We start from the raw sequence: 21122 nt of genomic DNA on the forward strand, positions 1-21122 counted from the left end.
CTGTATTTTGACTCTGACGTCCTTTTTCTAAAATCTGTCATTCATTTACTCAGAAAGTATAGATGACTTCATTATTTTTAATGTTTATCTATTTTTGAGAGACAGTGTGTGAGCTGGGGGGAGGGACAGAGGATCTGAAGTGGGCTCTGTGCTGACAGCAGAGAGCCCAATGCAGGGCTCAAACTCCCACACCATGAGGTCATGACCTGAGCCAAAGTTGGATGCTCAAGGGACGGAGCCACCCAGGCACCCCGACTCCTCCCAACATCCCAAATGTGACTGGTTAACACCCTCCTCTGCAGAAGTGGAGGGATGTTTGCGTCTTCTGCACGTTGTGCTGCATTATCTCTTGGAATCGCGCAGCCCTGATCCGAGCTGGGTAGGAAAGCAGTGGTCGGTGTGGTGCTGGGCTGAACTGGAGAGAGCCCAGCCGCACGCATCCGACCCTCAGTGGGGTCAGCAGAGGCTAGTGTGGTACAGGTGACCAGTAAGTGCCCCCACCAATAAGTTTTCTGAAATAAAGGCCTGAGCAGGGCAGTCCTGGGTAATTACTGCTCTCACACATTCTTTACTCTAACCCTCCAGCATCTCCCTGCTAGCTCTCTGAGGGTGGGGACTTTTTTTTTTTTTTAAAGAAACCAAACAAAGAACCCACTGGGAATTCTCTACTAGCTTGTAAGGTTGAGGAACACCCTACTTCCAGCTACACATTTTGTGTCTGAGTTCGAGCTCTTGGGAAGAAAGACAGGCCTCAGCCCGACAGTGGAGGTAGGCTCAGCGATCCAAATATTCTGGCAACCCCAAAGACCTTACGGAGGGGCCAGAAAGAGATGATCCTCTATGGGCAGGGGTCAAGCGCGTTGTGAATAACTGGTATTTGGTGAGCCAGGGGAGAGAGCACCAGAATAAGCTGTTAATTCACTTAATAGTCTAAGCCCCTTGAAGATACGTTCTCCAGTTTCCAGAGACTGACTGTATCAGGGAAATGAGGGAGAGACGCCCAGTCACCCTACTTGGCCCAGACTGTGTCTTGTGGAAATACTGGCTACCACGAGGGACCCTGGCTTCAGTCCTGCTTCTCTCGCCTGTGGCCCCTGTTGTCTGTAGATAAATATCGAACTGTTTACGTTTTAGTTCCTTACCATGTGGCTAGAATTGGTTATGGATTTAGACATTTCAATAGGAGAAAAACAAGTATTTTATAAGCAATGCTGAGAAGCCAGTATCGGAAAGTAAACTTTGTAGGTGGCCTGAGGCAGGACGGTGTTCACACTGTGACAACCTCACATAGTGTCTCACTCTCGTCCCCCAGCTCTTCAGTAGTGGAATCTGTGGCCTTCTCTACTGTGGCTTTGCCAGCCTCCCTGGGAAAAGGAGAAGAATGCCAAGGCTTGACTCTCGAAAGGAACAATTCAACTCAACAATTCAACCATTTTAGAGAAAATCTTCCCCAATCACGTACCCTAGTTCCATATGGAAAATCTCATCTTCATCAGAAGAATCCTTGTCGTGTAGCGTCTGTTGCATGTGTTTCTTGCGTGTGACACTGAGAGGTCTGTACATGTCCCTAAGCCAAAGTGGCCGCCTTCTCCACAAAAAGCCCTCCTAGAAAACAGAAAGGACAATGTTAGGCCTGTTTCCCCTGCCTTCTCCAGCCACGGTACTTTATCCTCCTCAGATTTACCTGATTGTCACTTTCCTTTGAGCGTCTCTTACGCGGCAGAGATCCAAAGAAGCCCCTTGAAGGAAACACACACACAGACAATTAGTGATTCGTACCATTTTCCATGCCTCTCACAATGTATTTCTCCAGTCTTATTAGCAAGCAAAATCAACACAGACCTGGGATCTCAGAAATAATTCCATACATGCTGGGCTTTCAGAATTTTCCTGTGTCTGTCCATAATGGCCCCACAGTGTCCCTGGGAGACCTTTGTATGTAACTTGACATGAAGTATAGGCAGGATTTCCACCCTGCTCACCTTCTGGCCCTTGGCCAAGTGCCCTTGTGCAGTCAACAAACTGGGTGACCACACGGCAGAAGCACCTAACTCTCTCCAGAAGCATTTTACATCAGTCCCCGCCAGGCTTAGCCTCCCAGGCATCATTTGCTGGCGGGTGGGGAGGTGTTTCTATTTTCCTAGCTGCTTTAGCTTACGAGATGAATCGCACCGAGTGAATGCCTGAGTCCAACCAGCAGTTATCTAGCTCACTGACTTTCACACTGCAGGCAGATGAGGGAGTGAGTCGTGAAATCACCTTAAAACACACGCACGGCTAGCGCTAAAACACAAAATACTCTTTTTGAATACAAACGGAATAGGGGGTACCTGGGTGGCTCAGTCAGGTGAGCAGCCCAAGTCTTGATTTTGCCTCAAGTGATGATCTCACAGATTGTGACATTGAGCCCTGTGTCTGGCTCTGTGCTGATAGTGTAGAACCTGCTTGGGATTCTCTCTGTCTGTCTGTCTGTCTGTCTCTCTCTATCTCTGCTCCACCCCCCCCCCCAAATAAATAACAAACTTAAAAAAAACAGAACAGAAAGAATCAGAGTGTATGGTAAGTTTGTTTTAGAAGGTACTTATGTCTATACGGTACGTGTGCACTGAGTTGTGACATAAAATGCAGTTCACAGCCCAAGACCAGTGTAGTCAGAGACGTGCCCAACTGGAAAGGAACCATCTTCTTTCTGGTTCTAGTGGTACTAGTGATACAACCGTCCGGCAAGACATCTTCCTTTTCTCCTTCTCCATCTCATTATTATAAAAGGAAGAGATAAATGATTATCTAAGGCCTCTCCCAGTTCAAATTCTATTGGGTCTGGATAAAGGGAATGGAGAGCGGGGCCTCGAAAACCAGAAGGAGGAAGAAGGAAGTCCCCCCCCCCCCACTTTATGGGAGGGACTCATGTATTCCACCTTCCATCATGCTTGAAGACTAGCCCCTTCACCCCACGACTTTTGGCCCTCCCTATCCCTTCTCCAGAGCCTCTGAGAAGGTCTGTGGCCAGGCCCGATGCCCACCGCCAGCAGGAACGGGTCTGAACATTTCCACCCCCGCCCCCCCCCCCCAAGATCTTTCTTTAAAGGTCTAGTGAGCAGGTGCTCTGTGCCAGCCCCATTCTAACTCGGGTTTGGCTGGGCAGCTAACTTTGCTGGATCCAGGCAAAGCATTAGGCCAAATATGTATCCTTTCTGCCTTTGGTGATTTCCTGGCTGTAAAACAAGGGGATTGAAATAAATGAGTTTGAAAATCTAGTTCTAAAATTCTACTTTAACGATTGCCAGACTAATATTTACCTTGAGCTTCCTTCTTTACCTTCCTTGGCTGCTGCTCTATGATAACAACTCTGTTTTGGAGGAAAACATGATCACAGTTACCCATCACAATAACCACTCCCTCCAAATCTTTATTCATTCCTTTGCATGTTAGGTCTTCTCTACCCAGTGAGAGGATAACTTTTCCTAGGACAGGAATTTGTTTAATAGTCCTTTGACTTTTCAATAACACCTAACTTGTGTGCAGCTCGTAATACATTTTACTGACTGTCTCCGATCACAGTCATCAGATAATTCCTAATAAAAATTCTTGGGAGGAGGAAAAGAAAAGTGTCTACCAGAAACCTAAACGGCAGCACTGTTTTAAAGTCAAGGACAAGAGTAGGATGTATATTTGAATAAATATATTGAATATGTATTCAATTCATACATAATTGAATAAAAGGTAAACAGGCAAGCTCCAGGAATAGGCAACTGTAATTATGACAAGCTTTGAGTAGCCTGATGCAGGATTTTAGCTGCAGGGTTTTAACTGAACCTGTTTACACAATGCCTTGCAAAGTGGAGGAGAGAGCTGTAGGTACATCTAATTAATCAACAAGATGACACTTTTATCTCTAAGCCATGCCCTTTCTTCCAAGATGACTGATGGCTCCGTGGAGGTGAAGACTATTTCTCTCTCATCATTTTAGCCAACGAGGAAAGAAATCAGTGGTAGTAGGAGGATGACTGGTGAGTGCATCGAATCGACATACTTTTTTTGAGTTGAAGAAATTTTACTATCGTGTCAACTGTGGCCTTCTTAGACCTAATGTCTCAGAACAAGCTAATGGCTTGTTATCTTGGTTACAATCCACAGATGTCTCCCGGCAGTGGGGTTCCTTTTAAAATCCCTGGAATATACTTTGCAATAAAAGGACAAAGCATATCTCAGTCCTCCAGACTGAAGAGGGATATCAAGTCGTGATAGGTGGGAAAGTGGCTTTGATTTTCAGTTTGTGGGTTCTGAATCTATTATAAAGAAGGAATATAGTCTGGGAATCGGAATTAATTGTTCTCCTTACCTCAATGAGACAGAAAACTAGGATCAAAACCGTCACAAACTACTACCAGTCACAGATATTGCCAAGATGAGTTTGTTGGTATAGCCATAGCCTGGAACTTTTGTGAGCTAAAAAAAAGGGAAAGCACATTTTTTTTAGGAAACAGAGATAGGATGAAAGTTAACTATTCTTTAACGACTCTAAAACCCCATTCTTTCCGATGAATCGCTTCTAGGCTCTTAAGGAATATACCAAATCTAATGTGATATGTAATGTTAATCATTAGCATTTTCTTCAAGAATTTATGTATCTTGTATGTTAGGTCCTCTTTTTGTCTACTCTGGGAACAGCGGCACTGTTTCCTAAATGAGCAAAGTGGCAGATCACTGCCTTAGCCCAAATTATGTGGCCAAGACCCGGACCAGGAGCCCCTGGTCCTTGTGCTTGGGTCCATTTCCTAAACCACCTAAATGTCGAGACCCCACATTTTGGGATTTATCCTCACCTCCCTTGACTCCTGCCCTCTCTGTTCACTCTGGACTTCTGTGCTCTCATTGATATAATTCGCATTTTCCCATTGGTCCGTATCCCACTCTGCCTTGGACACCTTTACTTCTCGCTGCTCGCTGAGAAGCTTCATCAGGAGGCCTGTTCTGGAGATGAGCTTGGCACAGGCCAGCTGCACGTGGGTCTCAGAGCAGTCCATTTTCAAAGTCCGGATAACATGAGAAATGAGGCTTCTCGCGTCATTGTTGGGGATGAGGGACTGTAGCTGCTGGTTTAACTGAATTTCAAACAGATCACCTGAGGACGAGAGCTTTGACACAGTGAAGCCTGTGGCTTTTGGGGGCAAGCCAGTGCCCGCATTGTGGTATTCCCATTGTGTATCATTGGTTTGTTTAACGGTCGGCGTAGAGTTGTCTGCAGTAACAGTAGAATTAGCAGTGGAAAGATTCTTACGGTTTGTGAATTCAGGGAGGGTTTGTTCTGGCACAGTAGTGTTTCCTGTAGAAATATTTTCGTCAGAAACATTTTGGGCAGTAGTGTTCTCTGCAGTAGTGTTTTCTCTGTAAGTTCCTGAAGGAGCAAATAATTCTGGAAAAGGATTTTTCTGAGGACTCAGTTCTCCCGGAGATGAAAAATCCTCTCGTGAAGGGGAATTTACGAGGCTCCTGACTGCAGAGGATGGAGGCCTCTTTGCAAGCAGCTGTCTATTACTGAGTGAACTTTCCTTTCTGGACTTTCGATTCAGTTTGGCCTTGGGTGTTCTGTGGACCACACGGGAGCGACTTTGATGAAAGCGGTGTGTTTTTCTGGGCTGTGAGGCTGGTCAGAAAGCCTTCCTATTTCTAACTCTAGCATTTGCATCTTCTGAAACAAAAACGCTGTATATGAAGTCTTTTGATTTTTTTTTTTCACGTCAGGTGGGGATTTTGGAGCGGGGGTGGCAGAAGGCCTGCCCAAAGAGTATTGCTTCATGAAAGAAGAGACCACTGCCTTGTGCTCATCTATGAACGAAGGCTCTGTATTGAAGGAGCTTCCCACTAATTTGCTGGCCTATGCGCCACGTGAAGCTCCACTGGGGATGGTCTCCTGAGCCTTCTTTCCTTGGGAGTGTGGGTGGCAGAAGGCCTGTCCAAAGAGTATTGCTTCATGAAAGAATGGACCGCTGCCTTGTGCTCATCTATGAACGAAGGCTCTGTATTGAAGGAGCTTCCCACTAATTTGCTGGGCCTATGCGCCACGTGAAGCTCCCCTAGGGATGGTCTCCTGAGCCTTCTTTCCTTGGGAGCGGGGGTGGCAGAAGGCCTATTTAAAAAGTATTGCTTCATGAAAGAATGGACCGCTGCCTTGTGCTCATCTATGAACGAAGGCTTTGTATTGAAGGAGCTTCCCACTAATTTTCTGAGCCTGTGCACCATGTGAAGCTCCCCTGGGAATGGTCTCCTGAGCCTTCTTTTCTTGGGAGCGCGGGTGGCAGAAACCTGTCCAAAGAGTATTGCTTCATGAAAGAAGAGACCACTGCCTTGTGCTCATCTACGATCGAAGGCTCTGTCTTGAAGGAGCTTCCCACTAATTTGCTGGCCTATGCGCCACATGAAACTCCCCTGGCGATGGTCTCCTGAGCCTTCTTTTCTTGGCAGCGGGGGTGGCAGAAGGCCTGTCCAAAAAGTATTGCTTCATGAAAGAAGAGACCGCTGTCTTGTGCTCATCTATGAAGGCTCTGTATTGAAGGAGCTTCCCACTAATTTGCTGGGCCTGTGCACCACGTGAAGCTCCCCTGGCGATGGTCTCCTGAGCCTTCTTTCCTTGGGAGCGGGGGTGGCAGAAGGCCTGTCCAAAGACTATTGCTTCGTGAAAGAATGGACCGCTGCCTTGTGCTCATCTATGAACGAAGGCTCTGTATTGAAGGAGCTTCCCACTAATTTGCTGGCCTATGCGCCACGTGAAGCTCCCTTGGCGATGGTCTCCTGAGCCTTCTTTTCTTGGGAGCGGGGGTGGCAGAAGGCCTGTCCAAAAAGTATTGCTTCATGAAAGAAGAGACCGCTGCCTCGTGCTCATCTACGAACGAAGGCTCTGTATTGAAGGAGCTTCCCACTAATTTGCTGGGCCTATGCACCACGTGACGCTCCCCTGGGGATTGTCTCATGACCCTTCTTTCCTTGGGAGCGGGTGTGGCAGAAGGTCTATCCAAAAAGTATTGCTTCATGAAAGAAGAGACCGCTGCCTTCTGCTCATCTACGAACGAAGGCTCGGTATTGAAGGAGCTTCCCACTAGTTTGCTGGGCCTGTGCGCCACGTGAAGCTCCCCTGGCGATGGTCTCCGGAGTCTTCTTTCCTGGAGCGGGGGTGGCAGAAGGCCTGCGCAAAAAGTATTGCTTCATGAAAGAATGGACCGCTGCCTTGTGCTCAGAAGGCTCTGTATTGAAGGAGCTTCCCACTAATTTGCTGGGCCTGTGCGCCACGTGAAGCTCCCCTGGGGATGGTCTCCTGAGCCTTCTTTCCTTGGGAGCGGGTGTGGCAGAAGGCCTATCCAAAAAGTATTGCTTCATGAAAGAATGGACCGCTAACTTGTGCTCATCTATGAACGAAGACCCAGTATTGAAGGAGCTTCCCACTAATTTGCTGGGCCTGTGCGCCACGTGAAGCTCCCCTGGGGATGGTCTCCTGAGCCTTCTTTTCTTGGGAGCGCGGGTGGAAGAAAGCCTATCCAAAAAGTATTGCTTCATGAAAGAAGAGACCGCTGCCTTGTGCTCATCTATGAACGAAGGCTCTGTAATGAAGGAGCTTCCCACTAATTTGCTGGGACTATGCGCCACGTGAAGCTCCCCTGGCGATGGTCTCCTGAGCCTTCTTTCCTTGGGAGCACATGTGGCAGAAGGCCTATCCAAAAAGTATTGCTTCATGAAAGAATGGACCGCTGATTTGTGCTCATCTATGAATGAAGGCTCTGTCTTGAAGGAGCTTCCCACTAATTTGCTGGGCCTGTGCGCCACGTGAAGCTCCCGTGGCGATGGTCTCCTGAGCCTTCTTTCCTTGGGAGCGGGGGTGGCAGAAGGCCTGTCAAAAGAGTATTGCTTCATGAAGAAGAGACCACTGCCTTGTGTTCATCTACGAACGAAGGCTCTGTATTGAAGGAGCTTCCCACTTATTTGCTGGCCTATGCGCCACATGAAACTCCCCTGGCGATGGTCTCCTGAGCCTTCTTTTCTTGGGAGCGTGGGTGGCAGAATCCTGTCCAAAGAGTATTGCTTCATGAAAGGAGACCGCTGCCTTCTGCTCATCTATGAACGAAGTCTCTGTATTGAAGGAGCTTCCCACTAGTTTGCTGGGCCTGTGCGCCACGTGAAGCTCTTCTGGCGACGGTCTCCTGAGCCTTCTTTCCTTGGGAGCGCGGGTCGCATAAGGCCTATCCAAAAAGTATTGCTTCATGAAAGAAGAGACCGCTGCCTTCTGCTCATCTACGGATGAAGGCTCTGTCTTGAAGGAGCTTCCCACTAATTTGCTGGGCCTGTGCGCCAAGTGAAGCTCCCCTGGCGATGGTCTCCTGAGCCTTCTTTCCTTGGGAGCGGGGGTGGCAGAAGGCCTGCCCAAAGAGTATTGCTTCATGAAAGAATGGACCCCTGCCTTTGCTCATCTATGAACGAAGGCTCTGTATTGAAGGAGCTTCCCACTAATTTGCTGGGCCTGTGCGCCACGTGAAGCTCCCCTGGCGATGGCTCCCTGAGCCTTCTTTCCTTGGCCATGTTCTCCACAGACGTCTGGCCGTTCTGTTTCCTCTGGATGTTCTGACGTCTCAGTTCTTTTATGTGCCTTTTCCGTATGCCCTTTGGGCCCTTCATGACCTTGTTCACTCTCAGGAACTTTTTCCCCACACTCTCAACCTCGTCTAAGCTCTTCTCCTGCTGTTGGGCAGTTTCCAATTTCTTTGGAAAGATTTGACGTTTAAACTTGGGACCTAATCACTTAGATCCCAACTACATCTGCGTAAATAAACAGAAAACTGTCAGAGGATTAGCAGAACGGAGTCTCCGGAGCCAAGCGCAGACGAGAGGCCCACGGAAGAGGGGCCCCTCCTGAAGTGGATCACCTAAGGAAAAGTGAGCTAAGCCTGCCCCTCCTGCCCCCATGCACCTTGCCTACCCACCCCAGCTAATACGCTAGATCCCCAGCATCACAAGCCTGGCCGTGTGCAAGTAGCCCAGATGGGCCACACCACCCCACAGTGAATCCCGCCCCTAGGAGAGGGGAAGAGAAGGCACACACCAGTCTGACTGTGGCCCCAGTGTGGGCTGGGGGCAGACATCAGGTCGGACTGCGGCCCCGCCCACCAACTCCACTTATACACCACAGCACAGGGGAAGTGCCCTGCAGCTCCTCACCACTCCAGGGACTATCCAAAATGACCAAGCGGAAGAATTCCCCTCAGAAGAATCTCCAGGAAATAACAACAGCTAATGAACTGATCAAAAAGGATTTAAATAATGTTACAGAAACTGAATTTAGAGTAATAGTCATAAAATTAATCGCTGGGCTTGAAAACAGTATAGAGGAGAGCAGAGAATGTCTTGCTACAGAGATCAAGGGACTAAGGAACAGTCACGAGGAGCTGAAAAGCGCTTTAAACGAAATGCAAAACAAAATGGAAACGACGCCAGCCTGGATTGAAGAGGCAGAGGAGAGAATAGGTGAACTAGAAGATAAAGTTATGGAAAAAGAGGAAGCTGAGAGAAAGAGAGATAAAAAAATCCAGGAGTATGAGGGGAAAATTAGAGAACTAAGTGATACACAAAAAGAAATACGCATAATTGGTATCCCAGAGGAGGAAGAGAGAGGGCAAGGTGCTGAAGGGGTACTTGAAGAAATTATAGCTGAGAACTTCCCTGAACTGGGGAAGGAAAAAGGCATTGAAATCCAAGAGGCACAGAGAACTCCCGTCAGACATAACTTGAATCGATCTTCTGCATGACATATCATAGTGAAACTGGCAAAATACAAGGATAAAGAGAAAATTCTGAAAGCAGCAAGGGATAAACGTGCCCTCACATATAAAGGGAGACCTATAAGACTCGTGACTGATCTCTCTTTTGAAACTTGGCAGGCCAGAAAGAATTGGGACGAGATCTTCAATGTGCTAAACAGAAAAAATATGCAGCCGAGAATCCTTTATCCAGCAAGTCTGTCATTTAGAATAGAAGGAGAGATAAAGGCCTTCCCAAACAAACAAAAACTGAAGGAATTTGTCACCACTAAACCAGCCCTACAAGAGATCCTAAGGGGGACCCTGTGAGACAAAGTACCAGAGACATCGCTACAAGCATAAAACATACAGACATCACAATGACTCTAAACCCGTATCTTTCTATAATAACACTGAATGTAAATGGATTAAATGCGCCAACCAAAAGACATAGGGTATCAGAATGGATAAAACAACAAGACCCATCTATTTGCTGTCTACAAGAGACTCATTTTAGACCTGAGGACACCTTTAGATTGAGAGTGAGGGGATGGAGAACTATTTATCATGCTACTGGAAGCCAAAAGAAAATCCGATAGACTCCACCAAAAGTCTGCTAGAACCGATACATGAATTCAGCAAAGTTGCAGGATACAAAATCAATGTACGGAAATCAGTTGCATTCTTATACACTAACAATGAAGCAACAGAGAGACAAATAAAGAAACTGATCCCATTCACAATTGCACCAAGAAGCATAAAATACCTAGGAATAAATCTAACCAAAGATGTAAAAGATCTGTATGCTGAAAACTATAGGAAACTTATGAAGGTAATTGAAGAAGATTTAAAGAAATGGAAAGACATTCCCTGCTCATGGATTGGAAGAATAAATATTGTCAAAATGTCAATACTACCCAAAGCTATCTACACATTCAATGCAATCCCAATCCAAATTGCACCAGCATTCTTCTCGAAACTAGAACAAGCAATCCTAAAATTCATATGGAACCACAAAAGGCCCTGAATAGCCAAAGTAATTTTGAAGAAGAAGACCAAAGCAGGAGGCATCACAATCCCAGACTGTAGCCTCTACTACAAAGCTGTAATCTTTGTATGGCCAACTCATCTTTCACAAAGCAGGAAAGAACATCCAATGGAAAAAAGACAGTCTCTTTAACAAATGGTGCTGGGAGAACTGGACAGCAACATGCAGAAGGTTGAAACTAGACCACTTTCTCACAACATTCACAAAAATAAACTCAAAATGGGTAAAGGACCTGAATGTGAGACAGGAAACCATCAAAACCTTAGAGGAGAAAGCAGGAAAAGACCTCTCTGACCTCAGCCGTAGCAATCTCTTACTCGACACATCCCCAAAGGCAAGGGAATTAAAAGCAAACGTGAATTACTGGGACCTTATGAAGATAAAAAGCTTCTGCACAGCAAAGGAAACAACCAACAAAACTAAAAGGCAACCAACGGAATGGGAAAAGATATTTGCAAATGACATATCGGACAAAGGGCTAGTATCCAAAATCTATAAAGAGCTCACCAAACTCCACACCTGAAAAACAAATAACCCAGTGAAGAAATGGGTAGAAAACATGAATAGACACTTCTCTAAAGAAGACATCCGGATGGCCAACAGGCACATGAAAAGATGTTCAACGTCGCTCCTTATCAGGGAAATACAAATCAAAACCACACTCAGATATCACCTCACACCAGTCAGAGTGGCCAAAATGAACAAATCAGGAGACTATAGATGCTGGAGAGGATGTGGAGAAACGGGAACCCTCTTGCACTGTTGGTGGGAATGCAAATTGGGGCAGCCGCTCTGGAAAGCAGTGTGGAGGTTCCTCAGAAAATTAAAAATAGACCTACCCTATGACCCAGCAATAGCACTGCTAGGAATTTATCCAAGGGATACAGGAGTACTGATGCACAGGGCCACTTGTACCCCAATGTTTATAGCAGCACTCTCAACAATAGCCAAATTATGGAAAGAGCCTAAATGTCCATCAACTGATGAATGGATACAGAAATTGTGGTTTATATACACAATGGAATACTACGTGACAATGAGAAAAAATGAAATATGGCCTTTTGTAGCAACGTGGATGGAACTGGAGAGTGTGATGCTAAGTGAAATAAGCCATACAGAGAAAGACAGATACTATATGGTTTCACTCTTATGTGGATCCTGAGAAACTTAACAGAAACCCATGGGGGAGGGGAAGGAAAAAAAAAAAAAGAGGTTAGAGTGGGAGAGAGTCAAAGTATAAGAGACTGTCAAAAACTGAGAACAAACTGAGGGTTGATGGGGGGTGGGAGGGGGGGGTGATGGGTATTGAGGAGGACACTTTTTGGGATGAGCACTGGGTGTTGTATGGAAACCAATTTGACAATGAATTTCATATATTAAAAAAAAAAAAAATTATTTTGGCAACTTAATCCCTAATTCAGGGCATCCATGTGAGTGATTTACAGAAAAGTTCTTCAGCAAGATATTCATGCAAGATATATATGAGAAGCCGACATCTGGTTGACACATCCTATTTGAATGGCATAATGGTTTCAAACGCTGTAGTATAATCACATTTAAGGCCATAGTGACTCTATTCCCAAATCCTTGAGATTCTGTTTGAGGGGAGCTCTAAAAGGCTTGTGTCCTCTCCTATGTCCACAACTGTGGGAGTGCTCTGATGAAATTTGCTCTCCAAATTTCAAATAAGGGGTCAGAGCCAAGGGTCAGGACTTCAGGAAAAGCCCCAGAAATCCCCTGCAGTCAAAAGCAGTTTCTGAGTTTCACATTTCCCAAAGGATGATAGAGCTAATACTAAAGTCTTCCAAATTCTGCTGGTTGCTTTACATTATGGCTACAGTGGCTATGTCACCCCTGAACTTTAATCTCCACATACTTGAATTAAATCCTTTAGCTCGTCTTCAGTACTGGCATCTGTGATCTCTTCACAGGGTCTGTATTCCACAGCTATTTTACCACTTTCTGAAATAAAGTGAATAAGGATTGGAAAAAAAAAAAAAAAAGAGGGCGCCTGGATGGCTCAGTCAGTTAAGCGTCTGACTTCAGCTTAGGTCATGATCTCATGGTTCATGAGTTCAAGCCCCATACCGGGGTCTCTGCTGTAAGCACCAGAGCACACTTCAGATCCTCTGTCCCCCTCTCTCTGCCTCTCCCCTGCTTACTCTCTCAAAAATAAACATTTAAAAAATCAATAAAGTTAACAAGATCAATTCAGAATTTTCCTTGTTCTAAAACTAGCTGTATACAATGATAGCACCCAATAACTAGACATTCTTTTTATTTATAAAAGCAGAAAATAAAAGCATTTTCCTAGAAGTTTTCTCATCTCACACTTCAGTTTTTAATCATAACTATGTGTGAAAAAATACACATGAAGTTAACAACTGTGTGGTTCAAAAACGCTATCATCTTAAGAGATAGGAACTAAGGAATAATGACACAGGAAGTTAAAACTATGGAAACAACAATGTTCAAAATCAGATGACTAGACAGTAAGGCATTAGGTAGAGGTCAGTGTGAGTTCTGGAATCGAGACCATGGACTATAGCTGATACTTCATATTAGAGACAAGGCCAGTGTCTACTCCCCGGAAACAAAATCCCACCAGATACAATGAACAATGCTTTGGAGAGAGGGGGAGGGGGAGGGAGAGAATGCGCTTGGACAGTTTATTGGCAGAAACTGGCCCATGTCCCTTATAGACAATACAATTCCCCTTAAGGCAAAGTACAGCTACAACATTTGGATCGTGTACAAGGGATACCATAGCATGTTAGGGAGAGGTCAGCAACCCAAAGGTTTAGTTGGGTTCTTAAAGGTTGTTACTCAGAATTGACAGCTCAAATGGAGATTCTACCTGATGACCAGGGAAGTCAACTTTCACTGCAAGAGCTGTCCAGGCTGGAAGCCTGAGACCAATCCAGGGTCAACTCTTATGGGCAAATAAGGCCTCTGAAACTTAGCTAGGCTTTCTTAGTCTCTAAGCCTGCAAGACTGTGAAGCGGCGAGGGCGGGGTGGGGGTGGGGGCGATTGTTTGGGGACTCACTACTAATTATAAAATTCCCTTGGAGCACAGCCTGTAACATTCACACCATTGTAGAACACAATAGAGAACACAATCGATGCTATTCAATAGCCTGGCCACTTTCAAGGTTCACAAACATATAGCTGACCCTAATAGAAGAATCATATTCACCCAATAGGTCAGTGCCAAAAACAAAAACTGAAGCTGAATTGATTCCAAAAACATAATCTAATAAATTCTCCAACAGGAAGACGATGATAACAAGTTAACATACTTTCTCTGCTTACCATGTTTCAGGGATAGTTTTAAACTTTTCCATCATCTCATTTGCTCTTACAATTCATCCCCCATGAGGTAAGTTGAATGATTACCTTTATTTGGCAGATAGAGAAATTGCAGCTTAGAGAGATTAAATACTCCAAATCTGACTATAAAACCTAAAATTGCATAAGAAATCTAGGAGACAGAGCTAAGATTCAACACCAGACGTCCAAAGCTTCAAAGTTTTTTTTTTGTTTTGTTTTGTTTTTTAAATTTTGAGAGAGAGAGAGCACATGGCATGTGAGAGTCAGGGAGAGGCAGAGAGAGAGGTAGGGAAAGAATCCCAAGCAAGCTCCACGCTGTCAGCACAGAGCCCGACATGGGGCTCAATCTCACAAATCGTGAGATCACGACCTGAGCTGAAATCAACAATTGGACGCTTAACTGATTGAGCCACACACGTGCCCCCAAAGCTTATACTCACAATAGTATTCTGTGTTATGAGCAAACAATCAAGAAAGAAGACTGGGTCAAACACTTTCTGTGTGGACAGAGGTAAATCACTGTATATCTATATACTGGGGACAAAAATATTTGTGGTCATTTTTCTCACAAATGCCACAAAGAACAAATTTGAGACTACTGCTTTGAAAGCATTTGGTGAATAAAAGAATATGAAGTGTTTTCATCCAATTAACTTTTCAAAATGAGTTTATTGGCTCGTTGAAACTGATATACTGCAAGGACAATCAAGTAAGTCTTACCTAAAATCACAATCAACAGTTTCTGGAATGCATCTGACACAGCCTTCTGAATACCTAACTTTGAACGAACTCAGAATTATATTATCATATTAATAGAAATTTATTTTTGGTTGTACATTGCCCAAACGGTCTATGAATTTATCAACTGCTTCAGTTGCAAGTGGGGCCAACAAAAAAACAACATGGTACTGGATTTTTATTTGGAAACACCCACTCTTGATTATAGTTGACCCTCTTATTTCCATGGATTTCAGCTGAGTCCCTCACTTTCCACCTACATAGGTACCACCGTCTTCTGACTGGCATTGTCATCTCTGGTCTCTCCCATTCTAATCTATACTGCACACGGTCACCAGATTAATTCTCCAGGAGTGGTTCTCAAATATCAGAGTCACTTGGGAACTTACTCAAGATGCAAATTCTCAGCTCTACTCTGGACTGAGTGAATCAGGAACTGTGGAGGTGGAACCTGTGTTCTGACAAGGCCTCCAAGTGACCCTGGTGCAGTCTAAAGTTTGTCCTAGAGCACTGCTGTGATAACACGGTAGCTTGGCATATTATCCAAGGCCTTCAAAATCCTAAATCTGGCTCTAGTTTCCTACTCTACAGATACCAAAGAAATTTCTCCTGCATTTTGCCTTTCACTCACTCTATTTTGCAAGCATATTCTTCCCAAGATGTCTATCCGATGACACGTCATAGCCATTCAAGGTTCTGTTCAAACAGCATTTCTCTAGTAACTTCCCTGATCCAACTTGAAGTCTTCCCCCCTCTTCTATGTTCCCAAAACAACTTATACTTCTCATTGCCCAAATCCATTTCTTCCCCTCCCCCTCTCCTCCTCCTCCTTCTTCTCCTTCTTTGAATTGTTTAAAGTAGACTCCACGCCCAACCTGGGGCTTCAACTCACGACCCTGAGATCAAGAGTCGCATGCTCTACTGACTCAGCCGGTCAGGTGCCCCAATTTCTTCTCAATATAGTTATTCTGGCATTCCATTTCCTCTGGGCATAAACTCCGTGAAAGTATGGACTAGTCTTGCTCATCTGCGTTGTCTACTGTGTTTAAAACTGATGCATGGACAAAGAACAAACTCAAGTATTTATAAAATAAATTAACAGCTGGGTAGAGAGTAGAAGGAGCAAAATGACGGAAAAGAAATGTGGTTTTATGACTTTGTGGCTCCCTCTTCTGCACTCTGTCAGTGCTTCATCATCCATTCAGTGCTTATGCGTTATGGTTTAAGCTTCTGTTTATTTTCCCTGTGAAATCATGAGTTCCTACAAGGGTGGGAAGCCTGTCTTCACCATCTGCGTGCCTATGGTACTGGGCATAGGGCCTGTCACATTCTTTTTTAGGTTTTGATTCACATTTTTTTTGAATGAATGAATGAGAACACTTCACCTAACATGAAATAATTGGCTTACAAAGTACCTCATAGTAGAAATAATGAAAGGCCCAATCCATTGCGCAGTTTGTCTCTTTTGTTTTTCTCCAAACTGTGTTTGTAACGTTTGGAGCCCAGATGGCAGAGGTAGCCAAGAAGACCAATACAAAGTGGTTGTCTCCTAAGACTTGGAAGGTTTGATAATTTGAAGGACTCTTTTCAGTGTCATATGAGATTCCTTTTACTCACTACCCTTAAGCCTTCCACATTTGCAAGAAGAATCTATTTTCTAAAGCACATCATTAATAAGGATTAATGAGGGGCGCCTGGATGGCTTAGTCGATTGAGCATCTGACTTCGTTCGGTTCAGGTCATGATCTCACTGCTCATGAATTCGAGCCCCGCATCGGGTTCTGGGCCAACAGCTCAGAGACTGAAGCCCGCTTCGGATTCTGTGTCTCCCTCTCTCTCTGTGCCTACACTGCTCATACGCTGTCTCTCTCTCTCTCTGTCTCTCTCAAAAATAAATAAACATCGGGGCGCCTGGGTGGCGCAGTCGGTTAGGCGTCCGACTTCAGCCAGGTCACGATCTCGCGGTCCGTGAGTTCGAGCCCCGCGTCAGGTTCTGGGCTGATGGCTCAGAGCCTGGAGCCTGTTTCCCATTCTGTGTCTCCCTCTCTCTCTGCCCCTCCCCCGTTCATGCTCTGTCTCTCTCTGTCCCAAAAATAAATAAACGTTGAAAAAAAAAAAAAAATTAAAAAAAAAAATAAATAAATAAATAAACATTAAAAAAATTCTTTAAAAAGGATTAATGAAATACACAGCTTTGGATGGCATGGGCAAAGAATAAACACTGAACCTCCATAGCAAAGAACATTAGTATCTCTGTATGTCTAATGTACAGAGATCTATGCAAACATTTCTTCTTTGACAATGAGGCTGGAGAGATGTTTATTCTGTAATTAGCGAAGTTAGAGGCATTTCTGATGTTTGTTTAGTGTAAACATTTCTAACTATACCACTTAACCATCATTATATTTTTAAAGATTTCATTTTTTTTTAAGTAATCTCTATACCTAACATGGGGCTCTAACCTACAACCTTGAGATCAAGAGTTGCAGACTCTAATGACTGAGACAGCCACGTGCCCTTTAGCCATCTTTTTTTTTTTTCAACGTTTATTTATTTTTGGGACAGAGAGAGACAGAGCATGAACGGGGGAGGGGCAGAGAGAGAAGGAGACACAGAATCAGAAACAGGCTCCAGGCTCTGAGCCATCAGCCCAGAGCCTGACGCGGGGCTCGAACTCACGGACCGCGAGATCGTGACCTGGCTGAAGTCGGACGCTTAACCGACTGCGCCACCCAGGCGCCCCAGCCATCATTTTTTTAATGTTTATTTATTTTTGAGAGAGACAGAGACAGAGCATGAGTGGGGGAGGGGCAGAGAGAGAGGGAGACAGAATCTGAAACAGGCTCCGGGCTCTGAGCTGTCAGCACAGAGCCCGACACGGGGCTCGAACCCACAAACTGTGAGATCACGACCCGAGTCAAAGTCAGACGCCCAACCAACTGAGCCACCCAGGAGCCCCAACCCCTTAACCATCATTTTAAACATCTATTTTTATGGTGGCATAAGAATTTCCACACCGATCACAGGAATCTGCTCCTGAAGCCAAGAGCACACTGTATGTTAGCTAACTTAATAAATTACATAAAAAATAATAATAATAAAATAAACTAATAAAATTTCCCACACTGAAATCCTTAATCTGTTCTCTTGATAATTTAATATGTCCTTGGTAATACTGCTTACATAATTCACCTGCTTAGTTAAATATTTAATATTTAAATATTTAATTTAGATTACATTATTTAAAAATTCTGGGTGAATGGCATTCAAATTAATGTAAGTGTTCTATATTTTCTTGTCTTGTAGGTGACAATTTGAGGTTAACTTCAATTCCTCTCATTTTACTAAGCCAACTTTCTCAAACCTTTTCTGTAAAGGCCAGACAGTAAATATTTTAGGCTTTGCAGGCCATATACGGTCTCTGTCACATATTCTCTGTTTTTCTCTCTTCTTTTCTCTTTTACAGCCCTTTAAGAACATGAAAATCATTCTGAACTCATTGGTTGTATCAAGACAGACCACACACAGGATTTGATCCATGGGCCATAAATAATAAATATAAATAAAAGCAGATGGTATATGAACACTTACATAACAAGGTTCATATGGGTGTCCATAATTGCTCACACCTCATTACCCCTCTTCCTCTACAACTGAAGGGCTTTTTCCTATCTCTTGTCTATAAAATTAAAAAGTTGAAAATGCATAGGAGGTATTTAATGCTAGAGATGGGCTGGGTCCCCACAGACTTACAGAGTTATAGAATTTAATAGAGAGAATTATAGAATTCTACTGTTAGAAGAAATTGCTGCAATTATCTAATTTGAACCCTGTATTTTTTAATAAATAATATCACTAAAAACTCATAATAAATGATGAACTGATTAACTTACAAATACTGGAGGGATAGCAGGCCTTCAAATGTGTCTTTACGTAATTCGGTCAGATAATTTTCACTGAGAATTCTGCAAAATGAAAAGGTCATTTCTGGGTCAAAATGCAAAATAACCAGAACTATTTGCTACACCGGACCGCTAGATGTGAGAGAAACCTGGGTAATGGTGCCAGCAAATACACTAATTCTTATTTAATGTAGGGATGGCGATCTCTGCTGTTTGATTCAAATCTTTTCTTCTCACATACTCCTTTGTCTGTCTCTCTCTCTCTCTCTCTCTCTCTCTCTCTCTCTCTCTCTCTCTCTCACACACACACACACACACACACACACACACACACACACACACCTATCCACTCTTCACACCAAAATGTACATTTAATGCCTACTCTCTGGATCACAAAATCTCTGTTAGAACCCAGCCCTGAGTGGCAAAAACATGGACAGAACTGCCACTTCCTCCTCTCTTTTCCCAAATTTTATTGTGGAAGCCCTATTTATAACCATATCAGTGCTACAAGTAAAGCCATCTAATTTTTTCCCCAACTAAAAAATATCTGTGAGAACTAAAAATGTGCATAAAATGCACATAACATAAATGCTCAGTTTAATAAGTATAGAGTAAATACCCGTGTAACGCTATTTGTTCATTCTACTGTTGGTGGATACTAGATTTTTCTAATTTTTAGTTATTATAAACAGTGCTGCTTTGAACATTTTTCTGTTTATATCCTAGGACACATTTGCCTAAGCTTCTCCAGGATTTATTTTATTTTATTTTATTTTTAAAAAATTTTTTTTCAACGTTTATTTAGTTTTGGGACAGAGAGAGACAGAGCATGAACCGAGGAGGGTCAGAGAGAGAGGGAGACACAGAATCGGAAACAGGCTCCAGGTTCTGAGCCATTAGCCCAGAGCCCGACGCGGGGCTTGAACTCAAGGACCGCGAGATCGTGATCTGGCTGAAGTCGGACGCTTAACCGACTGCGCCACCTAGGCGCCCCAGTTTCTCCAGGATTTAACAGGGGTACCAAATTGCCTTCCTAAGAGGTTGTGCTATTTCAAGCTGGCAGATTGAAACATGCCAAGTCTCTACCAAACTCCAAACTCCACCAAAGTCCCTAAGAATGATTAGAAAAGATACAATTAGAAAATCCACAACCTTAGCTCAAAGCCAAGGGAGTAGCTCTACAAACACTCCCCACCAGAAATGCCTTGCAGCCACCTACAGGGTGATTAGCTGGGATACTGCAGTAGGACCAAGGACAGCACATCAACCCCACATCCTTCCTCCTTGGATCTGGCAGCAAAGGGTGTTTTCTTCCAGGCAGGAGCCATTGGTGTCAGAAGGGGGCAGGGTCCCAGAACCCTGGAGGAAGGGTATACACTCTGACTAGCCATTAGAAGTCACCTCCACCTCTTCTTTAACTCTCAGGGGGACGTGTCACCAATAACAAGCCCCGTGGTTCATTTCACCTCTTCCTTAGGACCAGAAAACAGAAGCAAGTCAAATCTCAACTACAAAGATAAATTGCACTCAGGAATGACCGAATGGAGTGAGAAAGCCAATTCTATTCAGGACAGAAAATAAAAAATATAACAGCTTATAGTCAATGACACAGTTAACAGAGAAAACACAAAAGGATTTGAGAATACCAACATTAATGGGGCACCTGCGTGGCTCAGTCGGTTAAGCATCCGACTTGGGCTCAGGTTGCAGTCCATGGGTTCCAGCCCTGCACTGGGCTCTGTGCTGAAGCTCAGAGCCTGGAGCCTGTTTCAGATTCTGTGTCTCCCTCTCTCTGACCCTCCCCCGTTCATGCTCTGTCTCTCTCTGTTTCAAAAATAAATCAACGTTAAAATAAAAAATTAACACAGAATTGCAATCGGTAGAGGTTGAGTTGGGATATGGAAGGGGAAACACCTTTCCTCAGAGCTACTGACTTCAAAGTTCTGGACCAAGAAGGACCTTAGAATGCAGTTAGTTTTTTGTTTTTGTTTTTATTTTTTTTGTATTCGTATTTGGAGAGAATATACTCACAGTTTCTCAGCCCAACGGTATCCCTTCCATACATTTTCATCAATGTAAGAAATAGAGTTTCCTTGGAAATTTCTGTGAAGAAACACAGTTCAGATCCTTGAATAGGTAGGAAAGGAATGAACAGAATAAATAAGAGAATCACTGGCAACCTTGTGGGGAATATTCCAATGCAGTAAATGCCAACTTTCTACTTTCCGCAGCTATCAGCATCCCAGGTGGTGCAATTAATAAAGAGCTAGCGGGGGGCCACTGGCACAAACAAGGCAGCTCCTTAGAACCTGAACGTC

The 21122-nt window shown here is 44.1% G+C and overlaps 1 protein-coding gene across 18 annotated transcripts in view; it reads right to left on the reverse strand.

Annotated features, from left to right (window-relative positions):
- Window positions 1-1180: 1180 nt before the first annotated feature.
- RDM1 (RAD52 motif containing 1) overlaps window positions 1181-21122 on the reverse strand; it is a 35423-nt gene continuing 15481 nt past the window's right edge. For 5 of the 18 annotated variants that reach the window (XM_045051590.1, XM_045051589.1, XM_045051586.1 and 2 more), the window contains 5 exons: window positions 20836-20907; window positions 18793-18864; window positions 1685-1739; window positions 1463-1605; window positions 1181-1364 (listed from right to left, as the gene is read on the reverse strand). In XM_045051590.1, coding sequence (XP_044907525.1) covers window positions 1268-1364; window positions 1463-1605; window positions 1685-1739; window positions 18793-18864; window positions 20836-20907 — 439 coding nt within the window. In that variant the 3' untranslated portion in view covers window positions 1181-1267. Of the gene's footprint in view, window positions 1365-1462; window positions 1606-1683; window positions 1740-3299; window positions 3350-4342; window positions 4450-8641; window positions 8826-12706; window positions 12793-14143; window positions 14228-14881; window positions 14925-18792; window positions 18865-20835; window positions 20908-21122 lie in introns of those variants that run through there. The other 13 variants (XR_006593552.1, XR_006593551.1, XR_006593544.1 and 10 more) reach the window with 9 other exon arrangements.

Source organism: Felis catus (assembly GCF_018350175.1).
Source record: "Felis catus isolate Fca126 chromosome E1 unlocalized genomic scaffold, F.catus_Fca126_mat1.0 chrE1_random_Un_scaffold_88, whole genome shotgun sequence".
In the NCBI taxonomy this organism is placed as follows: Eukaryota; Metazoa; Chordata; class Mammalia; order Carnivora; family Felidae; genus Felis; species Felis catus.